This window comes from Coregonus lavaretus (assembly GCF_964263955.1).
Source record: "Coregonus lavaretus genome assembly, chromosome: 22".
In the NCBI taxonomy this organism is placed as follows: Eukaryota; Metazoa; Chordata; class Actinopteri; order Salmoniformes; family Salmonidae; genus Coregonus; species Coregonus lavaretus.
In genome coordinates this window covers 37540111-37560246 of record NC_140009.1, presented here as the reverse complement: position 1 = coordinate 37560246, position 20136 = coordinate 37540111, and the positions used below count along the sequence as shown (strand labels likewise).

Here is a 20136-nt window from a genome sequence, read left to right as displayed (position 1 = left end):
CAAAACCCAGCTGAGGTTCACAGGGGTCAGGGGAGTAGAGAAAGTAGTGGTGAGGATAGACAGGATATTACGAGATCAATATTCAAATATCGGATTTTCATCTGTTTGAAGTGAGTAAGAGAACCTAAAATGTGACAAAAAGCCACCTATAAACTGTCATCTGGGATAATATTGGTTTAAGATGGAAAGTGAGGGTTAGATTCAACAATCAAAACTGCATAATTTAGCAGTGGCGTAACATTACCCTTGGAGTATAACTATATAAAACATTCCTTACATCCCTTTTGGTCAAGCTCTCCCACTCTTTAAAAGCTCCCCATAATGAGTCGATTAAGGGCAACTTCACATTCCCATGGCTTAAAGAACCGTAAGAGTCTGGTTCTAGAGTCATGCATGTAACATAGATAGAGAAACAGAAACATCCAGACACATTTAATGAGATCTCCTTCAGTTACATGTGATAGTGGGGTTACATACATACAACAATGCTGAAACATCCTCTGCATTAAATGCCAGTCGACACCTGACCCATGGATAAGAGTAAGTGAAGAGCATGCCTCCAATACATTTATCACACAGCTCATATGATTTTCCATGACATGGTTGCCTAGGCATTGACCTCCAGGCAGGTCCGGATGAGACAAGGAAGGAAGCGGTTCCTTTCTGTGAAAGAAGCAGGAAGCCATTGACGGTGTATTGGGAAAGATCCTGGAAAGAAGCAGCTAATGACTGCTATACATGATGATCAGAGGAACACAAACATTGCTTCCCTCATAGTAAAAAAAAGTTAATGCATGTCAGCAAAGCCCCCTAAAATAAGGTGACTTTATTGTCTGTTTTCTTTTATTAAAACTCCTGTGTCCCTCTCGGACACAGGTGCTCCAGCATTAGCATAACCAGGCTGACAGAGCTCAGACAGCCTACATAGCCCAGCATTTAGACTGGTGGTGGGTGGCGACGACACCCTACATAGCCCAGCATTTAGACTGGTGGTGGGTGGCGACGACACCCTACATAGCCCAGCATTTAGACTGGTGGTGGGTGGCGACAACACCCTACATAGCCCAGCATTTAGACTGGTGGTGGGTGGCGACGACACCCGTAGCAATACATGTTTTCTCAACCCCACCTTTCAAAATTGTTATAATGATTAAAACTTCAACGTCCAGTCTCTTTTACTTAAAACCAGTCATTATTTCTCTATGTTTAGGTACAGTCCTGAAGGTGCAGCCAGTCAGCAGTGGAGTGGGTTTCTATTGAAGCAGGTTAGCAGGAAGGGAGCTGTACTGCTGCTCCAGCCAGGTTGTTGTGCAGAGCAGAGATCTCACTCTTTTGGCATCATACATCTTCACTTCTTTCATTCCACCTCTCTTCTGCATTGTCCTCCATATTGTAAAGTGGGTCTGCGTCCATTATAGCAAGGCTGCATACTGTACTTACTCGGTGAGCTCAACCTCTGAACAGAATTGGGGAAAAAGTAGGTGAGTTTTCCATTGAAAAGTCTGAACATCGCTAAAATCTCAATATAGCAGTAAATTCAGTGTCAGCAACCAATCTTTACCTTTTTTATCAGCCTTTGGCACTTCATCAGCTAAGCTTGAGGAGCTGGAAAAAAAAGACAGACGTCAATGGAATATATCCATGGAGAAATGTACTGCTGATACATGGTCGACTAAAGCAGTTTCTACATTGTGCAACAAAACTATCCTCAGTTAGGTGCATTGCTAGAATATCAAACAAATAGGGTTGGGCATCCCTGTACATACAGTGGGTCCTCATTTAAAAGTTGCATCATACTGCATCACAGCTTGCAGGATGCTGCGGTATGGTACAGCATGTTACAGTGCATGATGTCATAGTATTTTACTGTCAGCCATTGTTGCCGTTAATGCTAGTTGAAACCACCAGAGGGCGTCTTTATGAAGCTTGTTGGTGCTTGCTTACTTTCCCAAATATTCCTACAAAAGGTCCATGCAGGCCAGACATTTTGATTGCTATACTCTATCTGAAAAAGCATAACAAGTTAATACATTTAGTTGACATGAAGCAACCATAGCCTCAGCTACTATAGCACAGAGAAATACATCTTAAAACATGATATTCTGTTCTTTTGAAATAAATTGTCTTAGTATCATGTTTTTTTATGACCTTCCTAAACAAAATATTAATGAATTTCTTTGTGATTGTGTATATTAAATGTATTAGACTGGCGGCTACTGGTAGGCTACTCGTTGAGTCCCGGCTATTTTACCGTTAATATGCATACCACGCAGCAGACCTTCATGGCGCTTTGAGGATTAAATAATTAGTATGTTTTTGTCTTTTATGATATTTATCTTAATGTAGGCCTACTGCTAGTGTAAAATACACATATTTCGGTAAATTCAGGGACAGGTGGGTTCAAGGTTTTTATTTAAATGAGCTGTAGGACTAAGAGTCCTGTTTACTGTAGCTGTCTTAACATAACTTACATATTGTCCTAAAGGCCTACTTCAATATACAGTGCATTCGGAAAGTATTCAGACCACTTGACTTTTTCCACATTTTGTTACGTTACAGCCTTATTCTAAAATTAATTAGTTTTTCCCCCCTCATCAATCTACACAAAATACCCCATAATGCCAAAGCAAAAACAGGTTTTTTGAATAAAAAATAACATTAAAAACTGAAATATCACATTTACATAAGTATTCAGACCCTTTACTCAGTACTTTGTTGAAGCAACTTTGGCAGTGATTACAGCCTTGAGTCTTGGGTATGACGCACAAGCTTGGCACACCTGTATTTGTGGAGTTTCTCCCATTCTTCTCTGCAGATCCTCTAAAGCTCTGTCAGGTTGGATGGGGAGCGTCGCTGCACAACTATTTTCAGGTCTCTCCAGAGATGTTCGATCGGGTTCAAGTCGGGCTCTGGCTGAGCCACTCAAGGACATTCAGAGACTTGTCCCGAAGCCACTCCTGTGTTGTCTTGGCTGTGTGCTTAGGGTCGTTGTCCTTTTAGAAGGTGAACCTTCGCCACAGTCTGAGGTCCTGAGCGCTCTGTGGCAGGTTTTCATCCAGGATCTCTGTACATTGCTCCGTTCATCTTTCCCTCGATCCTGATCAGTCTCCCAGTCCCTGCCACTGAAAAACATCCCCACAGCATGATGCTGCCACCACCATGCTTCACCGTAGGGACCTTCAATGCTGCAGAAATGTTTTGGTACCCTTCCCCAGATCTGTGCCTTGAAACAATCCTGTCTCGGAGCTCTATGGACAATTCCTTCGACACCATGGCTTGGTTTTTGCTCTGACATGCACTGTCAACTGTGGGACCTTACATAGACAGGTGTGTGCCTTTCCAAATCATGTCCAACTTGATGGTATAGCAATAGCCTAATAAACTTAAAATTAACTTTAATCATCTCTCTTCATTTTACCCACAAACAAAATCACTAATAGTCTAGTATAGTCCCATATAGCTCCCAGTGCCATGCTCTACCAACTGAGCTACATGGGACTATTAGTGATTTTGTTTGTGGGTAAAATGAAGAGAGATGATTCAAGTTAATTTTAAGTTTATTAGGCTATTGCTATACCATCAAGTTCGTAAAATAACTCCAGCACAGAGAAGAGAAAGGAGCCTTAATAATAATTAAACAATAAATAAACCGCAACATGTCGACTAAAGCAATTGAAATCAGGAATTAATTCAACTGTTTTTAATCTTGACTGTACAATGACTAATGCCTTTTTTGTTAGAACAGACTATATGGGATTGATTATAATTTGTTTGTAAATGATTCTTGTATTTGTTGTTTACACTGTACAAAATGGTCCGAAAAAAGAACAAAGATGAATCATACTGTAATAAGCATGCAGAGATAGCTCCTCCTATCCTCCTCGATCTTCTTCATGTCATTATCATTAGTAGGCAAACATCCATTAAACACCCACTAATACATTTCAAGTCCCTAAAAATAGAAATCAACTTGGCAAGTGTCTATTGTCCAGCTAATAGCCCATCATGGGTGGATAGCTTATTTTGTATTCTAATGTATTGAATGAATGTATTAATACAGTATGAAAAATGTATGCACTCACTAACTGTAAGTCACTCTGGATAAGAGCGTCTGCTAAATGACTAAAATGTAAAATTGACAATTCTCATTCTCGGAGTGGAAACGTTGTTTGCAGAGTTCACAACCTGCTACACTTGTGAAAAACAGGTGTTTGAAAACATGTTTTCAAAATGCCTCCAGCTCACATTGTAAAGTGGTGGGTGACGCGCTGATAGCCTGTTGCCTGCACTTGAATGGTTAATGGGAGGCATGCTTCAATTACCAGTTGAGAAATACAATTATGCAAATTATTCTATAGACTGATAAGCATGACGGTCAAATGTATTTACACCCAGAAATTGGGTGAAATTATTATGTGGACTATAATACATTTACATATTTGTAGGGGTTGTTGCATTTGTCATTGCATCTGGATGGCCAGATACAAATTAGTTTCAATCACCAATTTGCTATTATGAAGGTTTCGGCAGTATTCTAAAAAATAAAAAATACAGCAGTGGTAGAAATATATTATTGAATTAGATTTATTTTTTACTGTTTCAAAATGCATATGTTCATTAGGCTACTGTGCAATGTGACAAAAACCAATAAGACAATTAGATTTTTACTGTAGCCTACATATACTGTATACCTACAGTTGAAGTCTGAAGTTTACATACACCTTAGCCAAATACATTTAAACTCAGTTTTTCACAATTCCTAACATTTAATAGTAGTAAGAATTCCCTGTCTTAGGTCAGTTAGGATCACCACTTTATTTTAAGAATGTGAAATGTCAGAATAATAGTAGAGAGAATTATTTATTTCAGCTTTTATTCCTTTCATCACATTCCCAGTGGGTCAGAAGTTTACATACACTTAATTAGTATTTGGTAGCATTGCCTTTAAATTGTTTAACTTGGGTCAAATGTGTCGGGAAGCCTTCCACAAGCTTCCCACAATAAGTTGGGTGAATTTTAGCCCATTCCTCCTGACAGAGCTGGTGTAACGGAGTCAGGTTTGTAGGCCTCCTTGCTCGCACACGCTTTTTCAGTTCTGCCCACAAATTTCCTCTAGGATTGAGGTCAGGGCTTTGTGATGGCCACTCGATTACCTTGACTTTGTCGTCCTTAAGCCATTTTGCCACAACTTTGGAAGTATGCTTGGGGTCATTGTCCAATTGGAAGACCCATTTGCTACCAAGCTTTAACTTCCTGACTGATGTCTTGAGATGTTGCTTCAATATATCCACATAATATTCCTTCCTCATGATGCCATCTATTTTGTGAAGTGCACCAGTCCCTCCTGCAGCAAAACACCCCCCACAGCATGATGCTGCCACCCCCGTGCTTCACGGTTGGGATGGTGTTCTTCGGCTTGCAAGTTCCCCCTTTTTCCTCCAAACATAACAATGGTCATTATGGCCAAACAGTTCTATTTTTGTTTTATCAGACCAGAGGACATTTCTCCAAAAAGTAAGATCTTTGTCCCCATGTGCAGTTGCAAACCGTAGTCTGGCTTTCTTTATGGCGGTTTTGGAGCAGTGGCTTCTTCCTTGCTGAGCGGCATTTCAGGTTATGTCGATATAGGACTCGTTTTACTGTGGATATAGATACTTTTGTACCCGTTTCCTCCAGCATCTTCACAAGGTCCTTTGCTGTTGTTCTGGGATTGATTTGCACTTTTCGCAAGTACGATAATCTCTAGGAGACAGAAAGCGTTTCCTTCCTGAGCTGTATGACGGCTGCGTGGTCCCATGGTGTTTATACTTGCGTACTATTGTTTGTACAGATCAACGTGGTACCTTCAGGCGTTTGGAAATTGCTCCCAAGGATGAACCAGATTTGTGGAGGTCTACAATTTTTTTTCTGAGGTCTTGGCTGATTTCTTTTCATTTCACCATGATGTCAAGCAAAGAGGCACTGCGTTTGAAGGTAGGCCTTGAAATACATCCACAGGTACACCTCCAATTGACTCAAATGATGTCAATTAGCCTATCAGAAGCTTCTAAAGCCATGACATCATTTTCTGGAATTTTCCAAGTTGTTTAAAGGCACAGTCAACTTAGTGTATGTAAACTTCTGACCCACTGGAATTGTGATACAGTGAATTATAAGTGAAATAATCTGTCTGTAAACAATTGTTGGATACATTACTTGTGTCATGCACAAAGTAGATGTCCTAACCGACTTGCCAAAACTATAGTTTGTTAACAAGAAATGTGTGGAGTGGTTGAAAAACGAGTTTTAATGACTCCAACCTGAGTGTATGTAAACATCCGACTTCAACTGTAGGTCTCCTGATTTAAACCTGATCAAACTTGATTGGCATCAACTGAAAACATTCATCTGTAACTCTGCCAAGCCTACGAGCAAAGATGAACTGGTGAATGCCATCAAGACGTTTTGGCTTGAGAATCCAATGATAATACAATGCAACAAACACACAGATCATCTCAGCAAGGTTTTACCTGTGGTCGTGGAGCTGGGGGAAAGTAACTCAAATGTAGTTTAAATAAACATCTGCATTTTGAAAGAGTCTTTATCTTAATTATTTTATTAACATAAAAATATGTTGATGAACTAACGGAGATTCAGTGAAAATAAAGATCTGACATTGACATCAAGGGTGGATGGCTTCTTTGGTATTCTAATTTATTGGAAAGGCTGCTAAACCATTTCCACAGCGTTGTAGCGTACTCACAGTACAGCCTTCTTTCACTCCATTCTCCACCAGATGCTTCTTTCTGTTGTTGTGATCTATTCCGTAACAAGTAAATGAATCAAATAGTGCAGGTCTTGAAAATATGTGAAACCTTTTTTTGAATTGTATTTTATCTTTGCATATTAGCCGAGGCCAGTTAACCGCGCCATTAACTTGTTTATTTAGCAGACATCACTTGCTGCTTATATTCAGTCACCACATATATTTTATGAATATAACTGAACATTTTAGTTTCACTTAGAATAAAAACCTTAGTTTACAACAGTTTTAGTAAGTAATAAACTACGGTCCAGTTACAGCTTCTTCTGATGAAGTATAAACAAAAAAATAAGTGTCTTTTTTTGGGTGTGCACGCAGGACAGAGGAAGAGCAATTCTTACACTAATCTTCTAAATTCAATCACCCTCTTCTTCTTCATCCTCATCATTCAGTTAATTCAAATCCAATTGTGAAGTCGTGCACAATTATCAGTTTCTATTTGGTTTCTATTGCCCATTCATTGACAGCATTCATTCAGGTAGAGACACATTAGCACCTCGTGACCAACGCTTTACACTGTACCCAAAAGCATCATCAGCGCAAACTTCCCCTTGCAGTGGTCTGGAGCAATGAAGCAATGACGCAGGGTAACATACTAAACCACAACTTACCTCAATGTCCTGCGGCATAATCTTGAAACTTTTAATTGAGAAACCACTGTAGGTGTTAGGGGCATGTGGATTGTAGGGTGGGGTGACCCATAGAATCAATCTATGGGATGACCTCTAACCTGGTGAGCTGTGGGGCTGTGTCACTGCTGGGGGAGACAGGCAGCCGAGCCTCGCCCTCACTGGAGCCCCCAACAGGTGTGGTCCTCTTGGCCCAGGCGTTCTCCTTGGGGGGCGGGGCAAGCACCACCTTCAGGGGCTGCCCGTCCTGTCTGGGAGGGGAGGGCAGGGTCGCAGGGGAGGAGGGCTCCTCTTCACGACCACTGTCCACCAAGCGCTCGCTCTCCCTGCGCTTGGAGGCTGGCAATGGGACAGGAAGAAGAAAATATGACTTTATTGTCCAATGTCCACAAATGTCCAACATGACATTTGTATTCTGCTTTTAGACAAACCCTCCGAAAGAAGTCTGCTTAAACCACCACATTACCCTCCAAAGACATCTCAGTGACTACAGTACTGATATAATGGCTGACTGCATCAGCCATCATAGCCAGTAAAACTCTCACCTCTGCCAGACTGGCTGCCTGGTTGGGAAGACTCGCTGCCAGTCCGAGAGCGTTCTGCAGGTTGGTCTTCACTGCGCCAGCTGGGGTGCCTGAGGGATGATCAGGATCAATGAGTCAAGGATAACATACTATACATGAGGTTAATTCTTTACTCCATTTCCTCACGTTCGCCTACGCTCTTCTGTCCTTCGTGACATACCTCTCTCTGGGCTTGCGGTCTGGGATTCTGTCCTCTAGCTGTCGCTGCAGTTTCTCCTGTTCCCTCTTCAGCCTCTCCTCTACCTCTCTCTCCTTGGCGGCCGTGTCCACAGGCTTGGCCCCGCCGAAGATGGAGGCAGCCCTGCCTGAGGGGGCAAACGGGGTGTTGCTCTGCTCCACCTCTTTGGGTACGCTACGGGGCTTCAGGATCAACTTGGGCCTCTCGACAGCACCTAGGAATTTCCAAATAGGGTACAAAAGGTAGAACAGTTTGACTGTGCCGGTGCACATGAAGAATGAGGTAGTTTAATATTAAAATACATTTTCTCACCTCTGTCATCCCGGCTTTCCTCCCGTCTCTCGTATCGATCACCACCACGGTCACCATAGCGATCCCCACTAACCCGGTAGTCATCCCGTCGGTAGCTATCCTGCCGGTAGCTATCCTGTCCTCCCTCATCGCGCCTGTAACCAGTGCCAAACGCCCTGCGACCACCACCACCGCCACCAAAACCACCTGAGGGAAACCGCAAAAATACTTTATTAGTAAGCCTTCTCACTAAAATGCTGAATGTGTATAGGTGTAGTCGTGTAAGGCCAGGCATCCCAACTGACCTCCTCTGTCATCTCTGCGATCCCGGTCATCATAGCGATCCCTGAACCTGTCCTGGCCCCCTCCGTAGCGATCATCTCCTCTAGGCCTGTCTGACTCATAGCGGTCCCGTGACCCTGGAGCAAACAGCAGACAGAGAGGGGGGTTAGGGGGCCCATTTTCCCCACATAGAGGACATGAGGTTTCTGACCTGTACTGTACTCACGGTCTCCAAAGGCGTCGTCTCTCCGAGGCGGCCCGTCGTCACTCTCTCCTCCACTGGGCCGCGGAGCCCTCCAGTCATCACAGTCTGTCTTGTCTGGACCAAAGTCTCCCCCCCGGTCCCTGTCCCGACCCCCCATGGAGTGATTATCCCTCCCTGAGAAAGGCACATAGACGAGTCAGAAAGGAAGTGGAGACAAACTCTTCAGATGCTTAATCAAGTTAATCTGAACTACGCAAGTGTGTGCAGAATGTAAAGCTGCAAAAATGTGTATGGTAGTACCGTAGCTTCACGATAAGACACACACCTTTATCATTAGACTGGTCTGCAATGTCCACACGGATACTTCTGTTTCCTAAGTTCTGCATGGAGAAAGAGTAAACTACATTAAAAGGTCCAATGCAGCCGTTTTTATCTCAATAGCAAATCATTTCTGGGTAACAATTAAAGTACCTTACTGTGATTGTTTTCAATTAAGATGGTCAAAAATAAACGAAAACAGCTTAGCAAAGAGCATATAAAAAAAAAATATATAATAATATATATATACACTTATTTTACATGACAAAACATACACATACAAACAATAGCATACAGAAACCCACAAACATCAACTACATCACACCTGCCCAGACCCCCCTGCCCACACCCCCATCTCCGGCACCCGCATCACTCTCCGCCACATGGACTCAAACTGCACCATTTTGTTTCTCTCCGTCGCCCACAGGCACTTTCAACATTTAGATAATAAAACATTCAACCTTTTCATTGTGTTAACGATGGAGGATTGGTTGATTTTCCAGTTAAATATGTGTTTTTTCAAGATGATTGACAAGAAAAGTATCGTCCAACCCATCGGGTATATCACTGCATCCTCATATGCCATGTCTTGAAATAAATATGCAGACAGATTAAAAGTACATTTACATTGTAAGCCAATTTTCTAACTCCGCCCATAACTTTTGGACTTTATAGCATTCCCAGAATAATTATTGAGTCACTAGCTAGGTTTCCATCCATTTGCCGACAGATTTTCATGACAACATTTAAAAAATATGCATAAAGAAAATATGCACATTTCCCCACCAGTGGTGTTTCCACCAAACTGACTTGTTGCAGATAAAAATCAGTGTGTGATGACCTAGTGCACACAAAAAGTTATTTTCCGGTTACGTTTTCATGTACCAAATAAAAATCTAAAGTTAAATTTCTGTCCATCGCATTTCCACTCTACCGATAGTTTGTCACAAAAACTGTTGAGTTAAATAGCTTGGCACGTGCTCTCTAGAAAACAACAGATACAGTGCGGGTAGGCTGTGCAGGTAGGCTAGGCTACATGATGAGATTATTATGGGTAATTTATTTTTATTTGTCAAACAGCAGTCAAGCATCGATCATCCTATCACCAGAAGAAGACCCTCGATATTTATTGGAAAGGTGCATCAAGCTCATCACCTTGCACTTTCACCACCCTGTGAAGTAAATCAGAACTTCTTTCATCTGTAGCCTAATGAACTGCATGCTTTCCCGATGAGTCGTAGTGGGAGGACCACAACATCTCATCGCGTGACTCCAAGTTTACATTGACATGATGGTTATTATACTGAACAAAAATATCAACGCAACATGTAAAGTGTTGGTCCCATGTTTCATGAGCTGAAATAAAAGTTCCCAGAAATTGTCTGTGCGCACAAAAAATGTATTTCTCTCAAATTGTTTACATCCCTGTTAGTGAGCATTTCTCCTTTGCCAAGATAATCCATCCCCCTGACAGGTGTGGCATATCAAGAAGCTGATTAAACAGCATGATCATTACACAGGTGCACCTTGTGCTGGGAAAAATAAAAGGCCTCTCTAATATGTGCAGTTTTGTCACACAACACAATGCCACAGATGTCTCAAGTTGAGGGAGCATGCAATTGGCATGCTGACTGCAGGAGCATCAACCAGAGCTGTTGCCAGATAATTGAATGTTAATTTCTCTACCATAAGCCGCCTCCAACGTCCTTTTAGAGAATTTGTCAGTACGTCCAACCGGCCTCACAACCGCCGACCACGTGTAACCACGCCAGCCCAGGACCGCCACATCCGGCTTCTTCACCTGCGGGATCGTCTGAGACCAGCCACCCGGACAGCTGATGAAACTGTGGATTTGCACAACCGAATAATTTCTGCACAAACTGTCAGAAACCGTCTCAGGGAAGCGCATCTGCGTGCTCGTCGCCCTCACCAGGGTCTTGACTTGACTGCAGTTTGGCATCGTAACCGACTTCAGTGGGAAAATGCTCACCTTCGATGGCCACTGGCACGCTGGATAAGTGGAGTATTTCGGTCTGTAATAAAGGCCTTGTGTGGGGGGGGCCTGGCTCCCAAATGGATGCGCACCTGCCCAGTTGTGAAATCCATAGACTAGGGCCTAATTTATTTATTTCAATTGACTGATTTCCTTATACGAACTGTAACGCAGTAAAGCCATTGAAATTGTTGCGTTTATATTTTTGTTCAGTATATATATATATATCAATATTTGTCCATAAAACCATTTCCACCGACATTTCTCGCATAATTCATTTAACAGACACGAAAAGATGCCTCCTTGTCTAGCATACCTTGTCGACATTTGGAAAGTTTACCAACAAATGTTCTGTTTCCATCAGGCCTGGTTTACAGGCATAAAAAGGTTAGTTTTACACTTAAGACATTACTTTTGTCACTTAATACATTCTATACATTAGTTTATACTGGATTAAGTGTACATTTTCGTTAACTGTAATTTAGTTAATTATGTTCCAACATTCCTTCCATCTTGTGTCAATATCAGTTATTTTTTAAGATTGCAAAGAGTAATTTCTCAAGCAAGAATTTTGCTAGGACTGTCTGGGAGTGGTCTAAGGGGGAGGGGAACACGGAAAAACTAGCTGTTATTGGCAGAGGTTTGGAACTCTCCTATTGGCCTATTAACTAATTTACAGCTTTTCAGGCAGTCTTTTCAAACATCTCTTACAGTAGAAAGGCATTATAATTTTCAGTATTATTCCAACCTCAGTGTGGAAATATATATAAAACACAGGAAAATCACGTTTTTGAATGCACTGGGCCTTTAAAAAACAAATAGACGACATCTAGTGCCATCTAGTGGCTAATCCTATTGAACAGTGTTTTCACTGACTTTTCCCCTTTAGGCTCACTTTGTAAAATTGACTCACCTCTTCGTTCAGACTCAAGGCACTCAGGAGAGATTCCACATCATCAAACTCAGCATAGCCAAAACCCTTCAGCCTCTCTGGGTTACTGGGCTCTCTAGGAAGACGCACTGCACTGATCTACACAGAGAAAGAGACAGGGTCAAACACAGATATGTCTGGGTTTGGACGAACAAATACTAGCAGCAACTTGACAAATACTTTATAAAAGGGGTATTCAAATCTTACCCTACGAGGTCCAGACTACTGCTGGTTTTCCGTTCTACCTGATAATGAATTACCACCTGGTGTCCCTGGTCTAAATCAGTCCCTGACTAGAGGGAAATTATGAAAAAGAGCAGTGGAACTGGCTTCAAGGTCCAGATTTGAATTTGACGGCTTTATAATATAATAATAGAAAACAATATATGCCATTTAGCAGATTATTTTATCCAAAGTGAATTACAGTCATGCATGTACACATTTTAAGTACGGTTTCATGTTTTTATATTTGTAGTGCACTTACCCCCACACCCCTAAAGAAGTCCTTGATGGAGTCCTCAGTGACATCGTAGGGCAAGTTGCCCAGGAAGGCGGTGTAAGGGGGACCACGGGGGATACGGGAGCGGTCAACGTTTGGCTCCCGGGCTGAGCGGGGTGCTGTCGGCAGGATGGAGCGGTCGATGGCCGGGGCCCTGTACATATCCTCCTCTGTATGCCAGGAGGTGGACACTGGACATAGGAGAAGGGAGAGAAATGAGAGGGATTGGAGGTTAAAGGGGAAATCTATGATTGGAACATCCATTTTTGGGCTTTTAAATTAATGATACACTACATGGACAAAAGTATGTGGACATGCTCTCATTCCAAAATCATGGGCATTAATATGGAGTTGGTCCCCCCTTTGCTGCTATAACAGCCTCCACTCTTCTGGGAAGGCTTTCCACTAGATGTTGGAACATTGCTGCGGGGACTTGCTTCCATTCAGTCAATGAGCATCAGTGAGGTCGGGCACTGATGTTGGCCGATTAGGCCTGGCTCGCAGTCGGCGTTCCAATTCATCCCAAAGGTGTTCGATGGGGTTGAGGTCAGGGCTTTGTGCAGGCCAGTCAACTTCTTCCACACCCATCTCGACAAACAATTTCTGTATGGACCTCGCTTTGTGCACGGGGGCATTGTCATGCTGAAACAGGAACTTCCCCAAACGGTTTCCACAAAGTTGGAAGCACAGAATCGTCTAGAATGTCATTGTATGTTGTAGAGTTAAGATTTCCCTTCACTGGAACTAAGGGGCCTAGGCCGAACCATGAAAAACAGCCCCAGACAATTATTCCTCCTCCACCAAACTTTACAGTTGGCACTATGCATTCGGGCAGGTAGCGTTCTCCTGGCAACCGCCAAACCCAGATTTGTCCGTTGAACTGCCAGATGGTGAAGCGTAATTAATAACTCCAGAGAACCCGTTAACACTGCTCCAGAGTCAAATGGCGGTGAGCTTTACACCACTCCAAGCGACACTTGGCATTGTGCATGGTGATGTTAGGCTTGTGTGCAGCTGCTCGGCCATGGAAACCCATTTCATGACGCACCCGCGAACAGTTGTTGTGCTGATGTTGCTTCCAGAGGCAGTTTTGAATTCGGTAGTGAGTGTCGCAACTGAGGACAGACCATTTTTACGCGCTTCAGCGGTCCCGTTCTGTGAGCTTGTGTGGCCTACCACTTCGCGGCTGATCCGTTGTAGCTCCTAGACGTAGCTCCTATACGTAACAGCACTTACAGTTGACCGGGGCAGCTCTAGCAGGGCAGAAATTTTACGATCGGACTTGTTGGAAAGGTGGAATCCTATGACGGTGCCACGTTAAAAGTCACTGAGCTCTTCAGTACGGGCCATTCAGCACTGCCACATTTCCGAATATTTTTGACGATATATGGTATCGTTTTGACAATATCGCAATATAATTTCTGCGCTAGTTAGCTGTACCTCTACCAAAACTCCTTCATAGCTTGTTCTCCATCTTCATTTTTAAATAGCGAGCCAATTTGTTTTCAGCACTTTTATTTACGTGACTGATCAAAACTTGTTTTCTCATGGCACTCTTGTCCCTCTGCAGCAGACATATGCAATATGTTTGGAACATCGAATCGCAATAAAATCACAGTTTCGAATCGCAATACATATAGAATTGTGAGAATTGCAATACATATCATATCAGCACCTAAGTATTTTAATAATATTGTGACGTCCATCACAATTCCCAGCCCTACTTGAAACATGGTTGAAACTATCATTTTGATCTCATGCATGGTGAGAGTCCTTGCATCCATAGCTGTCTAATGAATTTGAGAGTGTTACATTTCTCCAGCCCCATCCCGTAGCTATTTAACAAAACAGTGGCAGGGTGTCCCTTTTGTTGTTGTTTGAACTGCAAATTGCCCCTTTAAGGTCATGCTGGCTAGGTACTGTATGTATGGATTCTAACAATAAGATGTGTCAGATGCTGTTCTGACACGTTGACTATGAATACCAAGCACAGGTGCACTGACACCAGAGGTGAATATCACAAAAAAGAATTGGACCTAAACGAGTTACAGTAGCCAACATTATCCTGGTTGAAAACACTCAACATATAGGCCTAAGTAGGAGAAAATAACTATGGTGATGGATTCTTTTTCTGAAGTATCTCACCCTCTGTTTCCAGGTCATCTGTCTCGTCTGCCCAGCTGCTAGTGGGCTTGGTGGGGGGGTAACTTGCGGCACCACTGCCCCCCTTGTCATCAGCAAGGAAGTCAGTCAGAGATAGGGTCTTCACCTTCTTATTCCCCTTCTTCTTAGCTGCTGTGAGGAGTAGAGGATAACATTTATCATCATGGTCAAACAGCTCTCTAGCAAGTCTCTGACAAGACTCACTGTGGGAAAATGGTATTACTGACACCAGAGTGCCTGTTTCATAGCCTAACAGACCAAATGCAACATAGGCCTAATGCATCATTTAGTGGCACACACACACTCCTCCTCGTTCAATTGCCTGATTCACACCAAAGGGCCGACCCAAAACCTTACTGTGCTGGCTTGGATATTTTCTTTTCACAGTCACACTGTCCTTTCCAACACAATTCCAGCAACAATGGTGGATGCGCAACCAAGCCAGCATGGCTTGGCTTGCTTTTGGGCCTATAGTGCGAATCAAACAAAAGTGTTTGGGGATGTTGCACTGGGTCGATGATGGTCCTTTAGCAGTGAGTCAGTGAAGGAAAAATTATAAGCCTGCAAGACCAACATATCCCTGATTTTTAAGGGTCATTCCAAGCCAGCCATATGGTTCAGTCAGACCATTTCAGTGCTGTGTGGATGTTCCCTTTACAGACTTGCAGAGAGCTCACAATGGCATGAAACAAGGCCATGACGCACAAGGGTCCCTATTTGATTTACCATCCCAACATCCCCTTCCCCATCAGATGTTGACACACACCCCCCCAAAACAAAAATACCCCACCCTGGTCTACTGCGCATGCCCCAGATACTGTCAACGTAGGCTAGCCAGCTGTCAACGCTCTATTTACATACACTACATGACCAAAAGTATGTGTACCCCTGCTCGTTGAACATCTCATTCCAAAATCATGGGCATTAGCATGGAGTTGGTCCCACTTTTGCTGCTATAACAGCATCCACTCTTCTGGGACGACTTTCCACTAGATGTTGGAACATTGCTGCAGGGACTTGCTTCCATTCAGCCACACACAAGAACGGCGTTCCAATTCATCCCAAAGGTGTTCGATGGGGTTGAGGTCAGGGCTCTGTGCAGGCCAGTCAACTTCTTCCACACCGATCTCGACAAACTATCTGTATGGACCTTGCTTTGTGCACAGGTGCATTGTCATGCTGATACAGGAAAGGGCCTTCCCCAAACTGTTGCCACAAAGTTGGAAGCACAGAATCGTCTTGAATGTCATTGTATGCTGTAGCGTTAAGATTTTACTTCACTGGAACTAAGGGGCCTAACCCGAACCATGAAAAACAGCCCCAGACCATTATTCCTCCTCCACCAAACTTTACAGTTGGCACTATGCATTGGGGCAGGTATCGTTCTCCTGGCATCCGCCAAACCCAGATTTGTCTGTCGAACTGTCAGATGGTGAAGTGTGATTCATCACTCCAGAGAACGCGTTTCCACTGCTCCAGAGTCAAATGGCGGTGAGCTTTACACCACTCCAGCCGACACTTGGCATTGCGCATGGTGATTTTAGGCTTGTGTGCGGCTGCTCTGCCATGGAAACCCATTTCATGAAGCTCCCGAAGAACAGTTATTGTGCTGACGTTGCTTCCAGAGGCAGTTTGGAACTCGGTATTGAGTGTTGCAACCGAGGACTGACGATTTTTATGCGCTATGTGCTTCAGCGGTCCCGTTCTGTGAGCTTGTGTGGCCTACCACTTCGCAGCTGAGCCATTGTTGCTTTTCGACGTTTCCACTTCACAATAACAGCACTTAACAGTTGACCGCGGCAGCTCTAGCAGGGAAGAAATTTGACAAACTGACTTTTTGGAAAGGTGTCATCCTATGATGGTGCCACGTTTTAAGTCACTGAGCTCTCCTGTAAGGCCATTCTACTGCCAATGTTTCTATGGAGATTGCATGGACGTGAGCTCGATTTGATACACCTGTTAGCAACTGGTGTGGCTGAAATAGCCAAATCCACTAATTTGAAGGGGTGTCTACATACCTTGGTATATATAGTGTAGCTGTCAGGTCAAGCGTCTATAGCTAACTACCACTAAAACCAGGCCGATAACTCACTGTGTCGACACATAGTAAGCAACTATCGTAATCCCAAACAAACAATATCTATGAAGACGCATGGTCATTCCTGTGGTCAATGACCAGCTGCTCTTCCTGAAAAAAATAACTGTAAGTGCGATGTTTACTCCGTCCCATGCCAATTGTCCACTCCCACCCTGCAGCGTCGATCGTGATACAGCCCTGACACTCAGCACGCAATTCTGACATACCCGGATAAAGTATGTATTTCAAACGGTGAGTCCATCCCTTCCTTAAATTGTTTAGTCGATGCTACTCAATGCATATCTCCATCCTTGCTACACCCGGCCCATGCAGAATTTAGCTAACATAATCCTCACCTAACGCCGCCATGTTGGAGATCGACTGCCTGCCCTGGATCCCGGAGACGTGGGCACGCAAGTTTCCGCGTGCATGTTTCGCAACGTGTCCTCCGACAGGGGCTGCATTGCAATGGTGTAGTTCATTATATCACCACTGGAGGACGATGTAAGCCTAGTTAACGGAATTGAAGCGAGGTTCTTAAAAGTAATTAATGAGAAGGGGATCTGTTCAGTTGAACATTTTGTACGCCTATGTTCACTGTGTTAATATGATGTAATATATTTGGTAGATAAAGGTGTTTGTTTCATTTTGAGTGGAGGGTATCCACCCAAAAGAAAAAGGTAAGTGGAAATATAACTTGTTTCAAGCATAGATTATAAAAACTATGCACATGTGTTGGCTACAGTATGAGTTTCTTCTCAAACTTCCCCTTTTTGCATTGTCTGTTTTGCCCTAAACTTTGGAGCTACTGTGGCAACAGCTTCCGCATGCCTGATAACCTCTGAAGGACAAGGCCCATATACAGTGGCTTGCGAAAGTATTCACCCCTCTTGGCATTTTTCCTATTTTGTTGCCGTACATCCTGGAATTAAAATTGATGTTTTGGGGGTTTGTATCATTTGATTACATTTGAAGATGCAAAATATTTTTTTTATTGTGAAACAAACAAGAAATAAAGCAAAAAAACAGAACTTAGAACCCAAGTCAATACTTTGTAGAGCCATCTTTTGCAGCAATTACAGCTGCAAGTCTCTTGGGGTATGTCTCTATAAGCTTGGCACATCTAGCCACTGGGATTTTTGCCCATTCTTCAAGGCTAAACTGCTCCAGCTCCTTCAAGTTGGATGGGTTCCGCTGGTGTACAGCAATCTTTAAGTCATACCACAGATTCTCAATTGGATTGAGGTCTGGGCTTTGACTAGGCCATTCCAAGACATGTAAATGTTTTCCCTTAAACCATTCGAGTTTTGCTTTAGCAGTATGCTTAGAGTCATTGTCCTGCTGGAAGGTGAACCGCCGTCCCAGTCTCAAATCTCTGGAAGACTGAAACAGGTTTCCCTCAAGAATTTCCCTGTATTTAGCGCCAATCCATCATTCCTTCAATTCTGACCAGTTTCCCAGTCCCTGCCGATGAAAAACATCCCCACAGCATGATGCTACCACCATCATGCTTCATTGTGGGGATGGTGTTCTCGGGGTGATGAGAGGTGTTGGGTTTGCACCAGACATAGCGTTTTCCTTGATGGCCAAAAAGCTCAATTTTAGTCTCATCTGACCAGAGTGCCTTCTTCCATATGTTTTGGGAGTCTCCCACATGCCTTTTGGCAAACACCAAACGTGTTTGCTTATTTTTTTCTTTAAGCAATGGCTTTTTTCTGACCACTCTTCCGTAAAGCCCAGCTCTGTGGAGTGTATGGCTTAAAGTGGTCCTATGGACAGATACTCCAATCTCCGCTGTGGAGTTTTGCAACTCCTTCAGGGTTATCTTTGGTCTCTTTGTTGCCTCTCGGATTAATGCCCTCCTTGCCTGGTCCATATGAGTTTTGGTGGGCGGCCCTCTCTTGGCAGGTTTGTTGTGGTGCCATATTCTTTCCATGTTTTAATAATGGATTTAATGGTGCTCCGTGGGATGTTCAAAGTTTAGGATATTTTCTTATAACCCAACCCTGATCTGTACTTCTCCACAACTTTGCCCCTGACCTGTTTGGAGAGCTCCTTAGTCTTCATGGTGCCGCTTGCTTGGTGGTGCCCCTTGCTTAGTGGTGTTGCAGACTCTAGGGCCTTTCAGAACAGGTGTATATATACTAAGATCATGTGACACATAGATTGCACACAGGTGGACTTTATTTAACTAATTATGTGACTTCTGAAGGTAATTGGTTGCACCAGATCTTATTTAGGGGTTTCATAGCAAAGGGGGTGAATACATATGCACGCACCACTTTTCCGTTATTTATCTTTTAGAATTTTTTGAAACAAGTTATGTTTTTCATTTCACTTCACCAATTTGGACTATTTTGTGTATGTCCATTACATGAAATCCAAATAAATTACAGGTTGTAATGCAACAAAATAGGAAAAACGCCAAGGGGGATGAATACTTTTGCAAGGCACTGTGTGTGTGTGTGTGTGTGTGTATTTTTTTAAAAACAAATTTGTTGTAGGAACTCAGTGGGGTCTCAGCTTACTGTTGAGAGTTAGAATAGTAGAATACACAAGGTGCAATTTCAAAATGTGATTGTGCATCAGCAGATTTTCTCTTGTTATGTCAGTCACTGACAATCACTCAATTAGCCATGTCAGCTAACAATTTGTAGATTTGTAAATTAGTATAGCCAGCGATCTAAACTTGTAGTAATCATGGCTGAATACCGACCAGGCACACAGGGCATGTGCCCAGGGTAGGGATGTGACAAATTGAACATTTTTCAGTCAGCAACGGTTTGGTCTCATGGTGCTTCCCTTTCAGATGGTTAAGCATTGCACATGTACTACCATTACTGTACCTCAATTCCACCTCACAAAGTTTGCATTTCCTTCTCATTTAACTTCTCAAAGTATTGCTATACAGGACTTTGCTGCTATCGCTTGCCTTTCTCTGACATTAGTTTTTTCTCTGCCAACCGTTAACGACGATGACGTAGTGGTGAAGAGTCGACTCCAAAATAATTGATTCCTCAAATCCTTGCACTTCACCGCCCGATGTCAACTCCCATTTCTGAGTGTCAAGATTATTTTGGAACGGAGGAGACTGATTAGTTGCCATACTTCGGAGAACACAAACGCTCACATCTTTCATAGCGAGCTAGGGAGGGGTACAGGATAGGCAGGTCGGCCACCAGGC

At 43.1% G+C, this 20136-nt stretch overlaps 1 protein-coding gene across 4 annotated transcripts; it reads right to left on the bottom strand.

Annotated features, from left to right (window-relative positions):
• Nucleotides 1-417: 417 nt before the first annotated feature.
• On the bottom strand, nucleotides 418-17370 carry eif4ba (eukaryotic translation initiation factor 4Ba). Of its 4 annotated transcripts, none has more exons than XM_084186866.1 (13): nucleotides 17309-17370; nucleotides 14858-15007; nucleotides 12698-12903; nucleotides 12196-12312; nucleotides 9297-9351; nucleotides 8993-9145; nucleotides 8790-8903; nucleotides 8506-8691; nucleotides 8176-8407; nucleotides 7977-8065; nucleotides 7533-7770; nucleotides 1562-1605; nucleotides 418-1456 (listed from the first exon to the last, which is right to left on the bottom strand). In XM_084186866.1, the coding sequence occupies exons 1-13, from the start codon at nucleotides 17319-17321 to the stop codon at nucleotides 1437-1439; spliced, it is 1617 nt and encodes a 538-aa protein (XP_084042992.1). In that variant the 5' UTR covers nucleotides 17322-17370; the 3' UTR covers nucleotides 418-1436. The 4 variants fall into 4 exon arrangements, with proteins under 4 accessions (XP_084042992.1, XP_084042993.1, XP_084042994.1 ...); XM_084186867.1 differs by having other exon boundaries at nucleotides 14858-15004; nucleotides 17309-17329; XM_084186868.1 differs by lacking the exon at nucleotides 17309-17370 and adding an exon at nucleotides 16894-17119.
• Nucleotides 17371-20136: the final 2766 nt, after the last annotated feature.